Genomic DNA, 12,604 nt, shown 5'->3' on the forward strand with positions numbered 1-12,604 from the left:
TCAGAATTGACGTCACGGGAGGAGGGGGAGGGGAAGGCTTGAGCAGTCATTGCACGCACTTGGCCTTTTGTGGTGGTGGCAGCTTGGAGAAATCGGCAGTGGCTTGGGGGGGGCAGGGATAGAGAAAGAAAGAAAGAATGGGGGCAGGGAGAGAGAAAAGGACAGAATGAAAGAATGGGGGCAGGGACAGAGAAATAAAGAAAGGGGGCAGGGAGAGAGAAAGAAAGACAGAAAGAAAGAAAGAAAAAAAGGGGGCAGGGAGAGAGAAAGAAAGAAAGGGGGCAGGGAGAAAGACAGAAAGAAAGAAAGGGGCAGGGAGAGAGAAAGAAAGAAAGGGGGCAGGGAGAGAGAAAGAAAGGAAGGATGCACAGTCAGTAGAAAGTGCAACCAGAGACAAGAACTGACATCAGCCATTCAGTGAGCGGTGCGGGACCAGGCAGGGGCACAAAAAACTTGCGCCTGCCTTGTGTGCCGCTCTGCCACTGCCGGAAGACATCAGGTCAGGAGGTAGTCACCAGGATTAAAAAAAGGTACGGGGGAATCCTATCCCATTTTGAGGAAAAAAATAAATGGTCATGTTAAGTATTTAGCATACAGCACTGATAGAAACATGAGGGCAGATAAAGGCCAAATGGCCCATCTAGTCTGTCCATCCACAGTAACCATTATCTCTTTCTCTCTCTGAGAGATCCCACTTGCCTATCCCAGGCCCTCTTGAATTCAGACACAGTCTGTTTCCACCACCTCTCCTGGGAGACTGTTAAACGCATCTACCACCCTTTCTGTAAAAAAAAAGTATTTCCTCAGATTACTCCAGAGCCTATAACCTCTTAACTTCATCCTATTCCCTCTCATTGCAAAGTTTCCTTTCAAATGAAAGAGAATGCACATTTATATTATGTAGGTATTTAAACGTTTCTCAAGAACAAAAATAATAACAACAAGATATAATTTAAAAAATTAGAAAAATGTTATTAGCCAAGTGGTGGAAGTACCCACTGAAAACCATTTACTCAAAGTGGAAAAAAGCCTCAACCATAAATAATATGCAGACGGCAACCCAATGAGTTTTTAGCCGTTCTAATTCTGTATCATGGGCAAAAAACTCCACTATTCTCAAAATGTAATTTTTAAAACCAGGGAAACATCCCACCACTGTGCACAGGGAAAAGGAAAAAGAACAAGAAACCAAAAATTAGTACTTATCTTCACAGATGATACATAGCTTTTTCCAATACATCAATGTTCCTGCTAAATCGCACACATCATTGGAGCAAAGATAAGAAATTCTACTTCCAACAAGGCTCTTGTTTCGCCAACCAGTGGCTGCATCAGGGAAAATTCCAAGACAAACTCCCATTCTCTCCAACTCCGTCCACGGCTTGGCTTCAAAATGTCTCCCAAATTAAAGTTCCATGTCCCATAACGTCACTTCCACAGGAAACAACAGAATTTCAAAAACAAAAACAAAAAACAAAAAATTAATAAAATGCACACCATTCAATTTTCTTATTGAGACCTTTAGGCCAGATATTATCCAAAAAGAAGATTGACCTCGGCTCGCTCTAGTATAACCTAGTCTTCACATCTCCCCTCCATGACGTCACAGGTATATGATCCAATACAAAACACTTGAGAACTCGTCAAAGGAATGCTGTTTTTCTGCACAATGACGAGTCAATACATCCACTTGCCGTTTATGAGCAATATTAGAGCAGTGCTCAAACAACCGAGTTTTCAGACTCCGTGCTGTATGACCAATATAACAAAGGTCACACGGACACACAATTGCATATACCACACCAACCGTTTCACAAGTGGCAATGCATGTGATTCTCCAAGCCTTCCTTCCAGGAATACCAAACTTGATCTCCTTCACAAATCAAAGAATACGCTGAACACTGATTGCAGTGAAATAACCCCAACTTACCCACCTCTCTACTGGATCAAACATCAGAAGGGCATAATAGATCCTTAAGGTTTCTTTTACGGGAGAATGCTAATTTACACTCCAAAGTTTGACAGTTCTGTTTTGTTTGCACCATGGGCCACAAACTTTTAATTTTCCTATCCAAACATTGGGAAATCGTTGAAAATTTCAATACACATACCACAGTCTCTTGGTCATCAGCTTTAGATTTGTACTGAAGCAACTGATCCCAAGAACTGAACCTAGCCCTTTTATAAGCTTTTGAGATCACAGTTTTAGGATACCCCCGCTCTTCATATTTGCTTCTCAAAATTTGAGCCTTATCAACAAATTCCTCAGTAGAATGGCATACTCTTCTGTACCAAAAAAATTGTGATACAGTAAGTTGTTTTTCAAGGTGCTTGGATGCATTCTAGTATATCGCAAGAGAATTCCTATCTGATGGTTTTGTAAAAATGGAAGAGAGCAACCTTCCATCCTCCTGAATTATTTTTACATCCAAAAAAGTTATTTCACGAGAATCACTTTTCATCTCAAACTGAATAGTTGGATGGCAGCCATTCAAATACTGAAAAAAAATGTCTAATTGTTCCTGGGTGGAAGTCCATAAAAGAAAAATATCATCAATAAACCTCCTCCACAGTTTTATATGAGTGATGAACCCTGATGAATAGATCCTTTCAATTTTTCTTGAGAGGTCTGAATTACCAGCAACATTAAATCCATTAAACTTTGAGTAAGTGGTTTTCAGTGGGTACTTCCACCACTTGGCTAATAACATTTTTCTAGTTTTTTGATTTAAACGTCTCTATCATATCTCCCCTCTCCCGCCTTTCCTCCAAAGTATACAGATTGAGATCTTTAAGTCTGTCCCCATACGTCTTATGAGGATGGCACCATTTTAGTAGCCTTCCTCTGGATTGACTCTGGGAAATATATGTATCCCTATAATTCTTTACTTCTTTACTATTTGCTCAGGGCTACATCAGTCTTACCCCTCACATATAACATAAATCACTGCACTGGTGCACACAATTGAGACTACTAGTGGACAAAAGCACATGTAGTTTCATTGCACAAAATTTTACAACTTCACATAAGACAGATTAGTTATGGCTCCACATCTTACCCCTGCACCCAGACTTCTATGTTAGACTCTCAAAGGTGAATTTATTTTAAAGATTTAATATAAAAAAAGACATGATCCAAAATATTCAAAATGAACGGAGCAGTTTCAGCAGATGGTGGCAGTATGCACAAACAGTATTTTATGGTACAAATACCTAGAACACCGAAACAGAGGTGGCATTCAAGACGTCCTGCACAAACCATGAAGAAGTGTTTTAGCGATTCTGTCCCGCTTATCTTTGGTGCTTCATCTTTTGCATTTTAGTTCTAGTTGCAATAGGGGAATGCTTCCCTGGTGAAAGCTTTTTGCCACTTTTTTCCTGAATCATAGGTTTCTCTTCAGTGGTTATGGTTTGCTTTTTGTTGAAGGGTTTGTTTTCCTCTATCCTCTTCTTCCTGCGTTCCCAGTCTTCATCGATATCATCTAATGGTAAGCCACTTATCCCTGCGAGGATACGATAATCTTTGCACTCCACTTCCGCACTTTAACAAATATAAAAACAAGAAAGCAAAACAACAAAAAGAAAGAGAGAGAGAGAGAGAAAGAAAAGATGTCTCAAAAACATGTTGTGTGAAGGCAGGATTTTATTCACCGTATAAAGTTTCTATGGGGGATTTGGATTTTTCTTCCTATGTTGTCCTGCAAGGGTTCTTTCCTTATTTATTATTACCATATAGTTTCAACATATTTGATTGGGGAGGAGAGGTATTTTTTTCTGCTTCCTTTCTGACAGACTTCTTATGGCTAAAGGAGGAGCTACAATAATGGTCACATAAAGCACATAAATTTGTGTAATTGCAACAGAGTTAACCAAAGAACCATTTATACCTCTAATAAATTCTCAAATATTCAGTTTACTAATACTACTTATCATGTTTTTAGCACTGCTAGACGTACGCAGTAGTGATGTCCAATTCAGGAAAAAAAATTTCGATTTGATTCAGCCTATTGAATTGGTTTTTCGATTCGATTCGATTTTCCTGCCCAATTGGGTGTTGTTTTTTTTCAAACATCCTGGTGGGTTTATTTTATAGCCTCTTCACCCCCTTTGCCTTCTCCTAACCACACTGGCGCTGTGGTGTAAACAAAATAAACAAACAAAAAAGACTTTTTCTCTCTCTGTTAAATCCTAGCTCACATTTGCGGTCTAACACCAGCTCTGGCAGGATACACGTTTCAAATCTGACATATTGTAAACAAAAAACAGAAAATATAATTAGTTTTTCTACCTTTTGTTATTTGGTCATTATTCAAATCTTGTTGGTCCCAGGCTCTGGTTGTCTTCTGATAAACTTGCTTTCCAGGGTCTCCTTCTTTCTCCGTGCTAACCATCCATCTGCTATCTCTGTCCTCCCCTTGTTTCCTTTCTCTCCCCAGGAGGTCTGGTATCTTTTCTCTCCCCAGGAGGTCTGGTATCTTTCCTTTTTTTTCGTCTCCATCCACAGATCCACCTTTTCTCAACTACCCTTTCATCCAGCATCTCTCCCTCCTTCCCCACCACCCCAGGGTCCACCATCTCTCACTTTCTTTTCCCAACTACCCTCCTATCCAGTATCTCTATCCCCCCTCCACACCATCCCTTGTGTCCAACTACTCTCCCTTTCTGTTCCTTCCCTCCCTAAATCCCATAGTCCATCATCTCTCGCCCTATCCTCTATTTTTAGACCCATTATTTCTTCCCCCCCCCCAAAGTTTGGCATATGCATGTCTCTTTGAACCCCCCTTTCCTCCCTCCCTCCGTGTACATCTACAACAAATCCCCCTCCCCTGAAAGTCTGTCCCCCCTGAAGGCCTGCACCCCACTCCTAAAGGCCTGCCTGTCCCCCCTGAAGGCCTGCCCCCCCTTGAAGGTCTGCCCTCCTTAAAGGCCTGCATCCCACCCCTGAAGGCCTGTCTCCCCCCTTTGAAGGCCTGCATCCCCCATGAAGGCCTGCCTGCCTGTCCCCCCTGAAGACCTGTGCCACCATCCCTGAAGGCATATCCCCCCCTTGAAGGCCTGCATCCCCCCTGAAAGCTTGCCTGCCTTTCCCCCCTGAAGGCCTGTCCCACCCCCCACCCTGGAAGGCCTGCATGTTCCCCCTGACCTCCCACTGGTGTCTGGCTTCCCCCCTGGCCTTCCCACACCGTTTACCTTATAGGAGCAGCCTGCAGAGAAGATTGCAGTGCTAGCGATCTTTGCAAACTGCTTCGGAGCTGTTTCCTCTGCCGCTGTCCCGCCCCTCCTCTGATGTCAGAGGCAGGATTGCGGCGGAGGAAACAGCTTTGAAGCAGTTTGCAAAGATCGCTAGCATCACGATCTTCTCTGCAGGATGCTCCTATAAGGTAAACAGTGCGGGGAGGCCAGGGGGGATGCGGGAGGCCAGGGTGGAAGCCGGACACCAGGGGGAGGAAACCGGACGCCAGGGGGGAAGCCGGACACCAGCACTTCCCAACTGACCCGCTCCCTTCACCCTCTAAAGCAGGTGCGGCAGCGGACGGCCAGCAAGAGCAGCACTGCTGCTCCTGCTTTAGGGGGCGAGGGGGGAGGGTCAGCCAAATCGAGAAGCCGATTTTTGTTTTGTTTTGAATCGATTCACCCGAAGTGAATTGGTGAACTGATTCAAATTGTGAATTGGGCAGCACTAGTACGCAGAGCTGTACATTAAACATAGGGTTACCAGACATCCAGGAAAACCTGGACATCTCCTCTTTTTAGGGGACTAAGGCTCCAAGCTCAGGGCCGCATCTGGAGTGCCACCGAGCATGTGCAGATTCAATGCGATGACATCAAACGCATGTATGTGACATCATCGTGACGCATCCATGCATACTCAGAGGCCCTCCAGACCCCGCCCGAACTCGGGGAAGAAGAGCTGAGGTTTGTGTGGGGGCAGGGTTGGAGACAGACTCAAACACTAAATAAAGACTCAAACATTAAATAAAGCATACAAATTATCTCTATACCAGTCTAACATTCCCAGCACCTTAACAGGATTTAATTAAGCAGCTTAATAATAAGATGCAGACAGTAGTCCAGCAGAAAGAGGGGAGCTATCCAGTGGAACTTGTGGTGGTGGCACCCCTCCCCCCCCCCCGCCACGCACGTACCCCCTTCCCTTCTCCCGTACCTTTTAGCTTTTCTGGCGTGAGCAGCAATCTGTCTACGTCGGTGTCAGCTTGCCTTTTGATGTCATTTCCTAGGCACGGGTTCCGGAAATGACATCAGAAAGATCACCGATGCCGACGCGGGGTACAGGGGAAGGCAAGGGGCACATGCGCACAGCAAGGAGCGGGTAGGCGGGCTTAGAAGAGGGGGATGTCATTGCACCCTTAGGAACACCATGGCTAGGGCAGACCGCACACCCTTGACAAATCCAAAACTTCACCTCACTCTACAAGAAGAGGAAATAAGTAATTCTCTTGCTAAATCTCAAGTCTGAGATAGCTACCTCTGATATGTTGTAAATTTTACATTAAAAGTGTTCCATCATCTTCTAATCTTTTCAGAAGTAAGACAAACCAATAACATCAGGTAATTCATTCCTTTATTTTTCTTTTTCTTCCTTGTTGCAGAGATACTAGCATGTCCCCGACGGGACCCGTTTCGTCCAAAATAGGGCTTTTTCAAGGGTTCACAGTGGGCACTCTGCACAATACAAAAGAATTCTCAATACAATATATCTTAACTTTTACTTTCTAAATTCTCAAACAATCAATTTAAATGAGTCCATTTATTAAAAAATTTTTGTAATGGAACCATTTGTTAAATATTAATATTATCCAATTCTATTAAAACTGTGTAAACTGTCTTTCAATTTCTATTCAAAACCCTATTCAAAACATATACATTCTTATTCATAATCACTACAATACAAAAACGGAGAAGCTTATCAAATGTTCCTAAATATACATGGAGATACATTTAATTCCTATACACTATATTTACTTAAAATGCTGTCAAATCAAATGCTCATCATTCATTCCATTATAAATATATCAAAGAAATCTTAAATAGTTCATTATTGAATTTAAATCAATCTGTATATTAAATAATTTCTTCTAAAACTAATTAAGTTAATTCATCTTTTAATCATTTAAAACTATTAAATAATTAGCTCTTTTCTTGAATAACTCATTCTTAAGTTTAAAACAATCTATAATAGATTGTTTTAAACTTAAGAATGAGTTATTCAAGAAAAGAGCTAATTATTTAATGAATGATGAGCATTTGATTTGACAGCATTTTAAGTAAATATAGTGTATAGGAATTAAATGTATCTCCATGTATATTTAGGAACATTTGATAAGCTTCTCCGTTTTTGTATTGTAGTGATTATGAATAAAAATGTATATGTTTTGAATAGGGTTTTGAATAGAAATTGAAAGACAGTTTACACAGTTTTAATAGAATTGGATAATATTAATATTTAACAAATGGTTCCATTACAAAAAATTTTAATAAATGGACTCATTTAAATTGATTGTTTGAAAATTTAGAAAGTAAAAATTAAGATATGTTGTATTGAGAATTATTTTGTATTGTGCAGAGCGCCCACTGTGAACCCTTGAAAAAGCCCTACTTTGGGCGAAACGGGTCCTGTCGGGGACATGCTAGTATCTCTGCAACAAGGAAGAAAAAGAAAAATAAAGGAATGAATTACCTGATATTATTGGTTTGTCTTACTTCTGAAAAGATTAGAAGATGATGGAACACTTTTAATGTAAAATTTACAACATATCAGAGGTAGCTATCTCAGACTTGAGATTTAGCAAGAGAATTACTTATTTCCTCTTCTTGTAGAGTGAGGTGAAGTTTTGGATTTGTCAAGAGTTGATTGACCTCAATTTCATCTTCATACACTTGTTGGCAGACCGCACCCCCCCCTCCTTACTACATCACTGGAGCTATCCATTTTTTTGCACCACGTGTCACATGTATGATTATCTTCCAGTTGATGAAAAATTATATGTGCGTGCTCACTGCAAAAAGCTCCTGGCTCTCGGAGAACAAGTCCGTTCCCTTGATGCTAGAGTTGCAGACTTGAAAGAGCTGAAGGAGACAAAGAGGTACATAGTGGAGACCTACAGGGAAGTTGTAGAGGTCTCACCTTCAGTCTGGCTGCCACTGTGCTGCCTTGGAGGAGCCCACCAGGAGATGCAGTATCCTCTTGCACCAAGGATCTATCTTCAGGGGTTTCTGCCCAGAAGGGAGGAGTTAGGGTGGTCATTGTAGTGGGATATTCAATCATTATGCATGTACATAGCCTGGTGGCTCATGGGCATGAGGTTGGCCTAGTCATTTTGTCTGCCTGGTACAAAGGTGGTGGTCCTCACACGTTACTTAGATAGGATATGAGATAGTGCTGGGGAGGAGCCGGATGTCATGGTGCATGTAGTTACTAATAACATAGGAAAATATGGTAGGGAGGTTCTAGAAGCCAGATTTAGGCTCTTAGGTAAAAAGCTGAAATCCAGGTCATCCAGGGTAGCATTTTCAGAAATGTTCCCCTTTCTACGCACTGGACCCATGAGGCAGGCAGAGCTCTGAAGTCTCAATGCATGGTCGAGACGGTGATGCAGGATTGAGGGATTTAGATTTGTTAGTAACTGGGCTAACTTCAGGGAAAGGTGGAGCCTATTATAGGTGTGCAGTGTTTGCTTTCTCCATGGACAAGCAGGATTTTTTTTAACAGCCACCCATATGGAGGTCTGGCTTTTTTATCATGCCGGAGTCTTACAGTGTCAGATATCCCACAGCCGACTTGGATTACTGTTTGTGAGTTACGGTACCATTAAGGGTGGAGTGAACTGCATTATCCAGACCAAAGAGCAGAGAATCGAAGCTGGAAGATCTGTGAGCTGTTGAATGTAATGAACAGTAATCCAGAAAATCGAGAAATGCTTCTCTCTGCTTTAAAAAGTGATCCCATGGCTGATGTGTAAAGATCGATGATGGCGGTTGCCCAGCTGAAACAGTTAAAGCTCTAGAGACGATAACATTGATGACTGAGGGAAATAAAATCAAGTCCTTCCTGACTTTTGTTCTATTATGTATATTATATCTATTTCTTTTTATTTCTTTTGTTTAGTTTTCATTTAAAAAAATTTTCTTTGAATTCTATTGTTTAACTGTTTTTCATTCCATTCTATTCATATGCCGTCCTCTACCTTTTCTTTTCTCCTCACTTCAAATGTTTATTTTCTTCCTATATTTCTATATTTGATTAATTCTTAAAATTATTTTCTATTTAATTAGTTTCTTTCTATTACTTTATTATTTTGGTATGTACGTTTGGTTTTTTAACAATATGATATTGAGAGTTCTATGTATTCTTATTAGGATGCTTTATATCTCATTTCCACTAACTTTATTTTCTTATCTACTATTTGCTAATTCTGTTTGTCCTTGGTATTTTAGTTAGATTGTGAGCCTTCGGGACAGTAAGGGAATTTCAAAGTACCCATTCTTTATTTAATTCATCTTATTTTATTGTATCCTTTATTGTATATTTAATGTATATTTCTCTGTAAACCGCTTAGAACTTAACGGATTTAGCGGTATATAAGAAATAAATAACAAAATAACATAACATTATGAAAGGATGGACTCCACCTTAACCGGGACAGAGAGGGCAGGATGGGAGGAGGTGTAGCATTATATACTAAAGATGACATTAAGGTCACGAGAATCTCAGATGTCCAGTATACTGGGGAATCCCTTTGGGTTAATTTGGCCAGAGGGAAGGACAAATGCTTGTATCTTGGCATAATTTACAGACCCCCAAGACAACAGGATGACCTGGATATGGAAATAATCGGAGATATAGAAAATATCACCTTGCGTGGGGACACAGTATTGCTAGGTGACTTCAACATGCCTGATGTGAATTGGGTTACACTTACCTCTGCTTCCAGCAGCAGCAGGAGGCTATTAAACTCTATGAAAGGAGCAAGCCTCAGGCAACTGGTGTTGGAACCGACAAGGGATCAGGCAATACTGGACCTGATTCTTACCAATGGAGAAAGTGTCACAGAGGTCTTGGTGGGCGACACATTGGCCTCCAGTGACCACAACATGGTATGGTTCAATCTCAGGAAAGATTTCACTAAATCTACTACACTAACCAAGGTCCTCAAATTCAAGGACACAAATTTCAAAGAAATGGGAGACTTCGTTCACCAGGCGCTACAAAGCCAAGAAGAAACCGATAACGTGGAAGACATGTGATCGACTTTGAAAGCAACCATACAAGAAGCAACAAACCGCTATGTTAAATCAGTAAGTAAACGGCGAAGGAACAATAAGCCACAGTGGTTTACTGCGGAGATCTCAGACCTGATCAAGGAGAAGAAAAAAGCATTCATCTCTTACAAACAATCAGGGAAGCAGGACTCTAGAGCAGACTACCTGACCAAATCAAAAGCCGTCAAAACAGCAGTCAGGGAGGCTAAATTCCACATAGAGGAGTCTCTAGCAAAGAACATCCAGAAGGGAGATAAATCCTTCTTCAGGTATATCAGTGATAGAAGAAAAAACTCAGGTGGGATTGTACGTCTTAGGAATCCAGACGGTGACTATGTGGAAAAGGATTTGGAAAAAGCCCAACTTTTAAATGAATACTTCTGCTCAGTCTTCTCCCGAGAAGCGCCGGGGCTCGGCCCTCAGCTACAGACAAGGGTTGGCTCAGTTGACCCGTTTAGTAACTTTGAGTTTACGCCCAGCAGTGTCTACAGTGAGCTGTCAAAGCTCAAGGTTAACAAAGCAATGGGGCCGGACAACCTGCACCCCAGGGTGCTTAGGGAGCTGAGTGATGTCTTGGCGGAACCACTGTCCGCGCTCTTCAACCTCTCCCTTAGTACAGGCAGCGTCCCGTTGGACTGGAGGACGGCTAACGTCATTCCACTCCACAAGAAAGGCTCAAAGATGGAGACAGCAAACTACAGACCAGTGAGTCTAACATCGATAGTGAGCAAACTAATGGAAACTCTAATCAAACACCAATTGGATAAGATCCTGGATGAGGAGAATCTACGGGATCCCCGACAACATGGATTTACTAAGGGGAGATCATGCCAATCTAACCTGATCAGCTTCTTTGACTGGGTGACAGGGAAGCTGGACATCGTGTACCTGGACTTTAGCAAAGCATTCGATAGCGTACCACACCGCAGGTTACTGAGCAAGATGACTCTATAGGATTAGGTAACACATTGACGAAATGGGTTGGGAGCTGGCTTGGAGGTAGGCTCCAAAGGGTGGTGGTGAACGGCACCCCCTCCGAAATGACGGAGGTGATTAGTGGAGTACCACAGGGCTCAGTCTTGGGCCCAATCCTATTCAACATCTTTATAAGAGACTTGGCAGAAGGGCTTTGAGGTAAAATAACATTATTCGCCGATGACGCCAAACTGAGTAATGTAGTGGGCAAATGCACAACAGACGAAGATTCAAGGCCCGACAACATGATGCACGACCTACTCCTACTAGAGCAATGGTCTAGGACATGGCAACTCAACTTCAATGCCAAAAAATGCAAAGTTATGCACCTGGGCAGCCAAAATCCATGCAAGTCTTATACCCTTAATGGTGAGATCCTAGCAAAAACGGTAGCAGAACGAGACTTGGGGGTAATTGTCAGTGAGGACATGAAGTCTGCCAATCAAGTGGAGCAGGCTTCATCCAAGGCAAGACAAATCATGGGCTGCATACGAAGGGGTTTCGTCAGTCGTAAGGCGGAAGTCATTATGCCATTGTATAGATCCATGGTGAGGCCCCACCTGGAATACTGTGTGCAATTCTGGAGGCCGCATTATCGCAAGGATGTGCTGAGACTGGAGTCGGTGCAAAGAATGGCCACCCGGATGGTCTCGGGACTCAAGGATCTTCCATACGAAGAACGGCTTGACAAATTACAGCTATACTCGCTCGAGGAGCGCAGAGAGAGGGGAGACATGATCGAGACGTTCAAGTATCTTACGGGCCGCATCGAGGCGGAGGAAGATATTTTCTTTTTCAAGGGTCCCACGACAACAAGAGGGCATCCGTCGAAAATCAGGGGCGGGAAACTACGAGGTGACACCAGGAAATTCTTTTTCACTGAAAGAGTGGTTGATCGCTGGAATAGTCTTCCACTACAGGTGATTGAGGCCAGCAGCGTGCCTGATTTTAAGGCCAAATGGGATCGGCACATGGGATCTATTCACAGGGCAAAGGTAGGGGAGGGACATTAGGGTGGGCAGACTAGATGGGCCGTGGGCCCTTATCTGCCGTCTATTTCTATGTTTCTATGGGATGGAACCAGACTGCTGGCGCTAATGTTTAAAAAGAAAATAGAGCGGTTTTTAAACTAAGATGGGGGAGGGGGAAGCTGACAGTAACCCAGGAGCAGATGGTTCGGTGTGAAATATCCTTGAAGGATACTGTTGAATCAGAACACATAGGGAGTCCCAATAGAGAGGTTTCAGTAATGGTGAACGAAAGCCAAGTGTGCTTGAGAGAGAAGCAAAGGTTTCATCGTATTGTCTACAATGATATCCAAAGCCTTTTCTTGGGCGCTAACCCCCAA

General features: G+C 42.4%; 1 protein-coding gene across 3 annotated transcripts in view; it reads right to left on the bottom strand.

The window, feature by feature from the left end:
• Positions 1-879: 879 nt before the first annotated feature.
• The window catches only part of ANKRD66 (ankyrin repeat domain 66), a 42,852-nt gene continuing 31,127 nt past the window's right edge, over positions 880-12,604 (bottom strand). For all 3 annotated transcript variants that reach the window (XM_033938894.1, XM_033938896.1, XM_033938895.1), the window contains exon 4: positions 880-3,541. In XM_033938894.1, the coding sequence (XP_033794785.1) occupies positions 3,292-3,541 (250 nt within the window). In that variant the 3' untranslated portion in view covers positions 880-3,291. The remainder of the gene's footprint in view (positions 3,542-12,604) is intronic.

The sequence above is a fragment of the Geotrypetes seraphini genome, chromosome 3, assembly GCF_902459505.1.
Source record: "Geotrypetes seraphini chromosome 3, aGeoSer1.1, whole genome shotgun sequence".
Classification (NCBI taxonomy): Eukaryota; Metazoa; Chordata; class Amphibia; order Gymnophiona; family Dermophiidae; genus Geotrypetes; species Geotrypetes seraphini.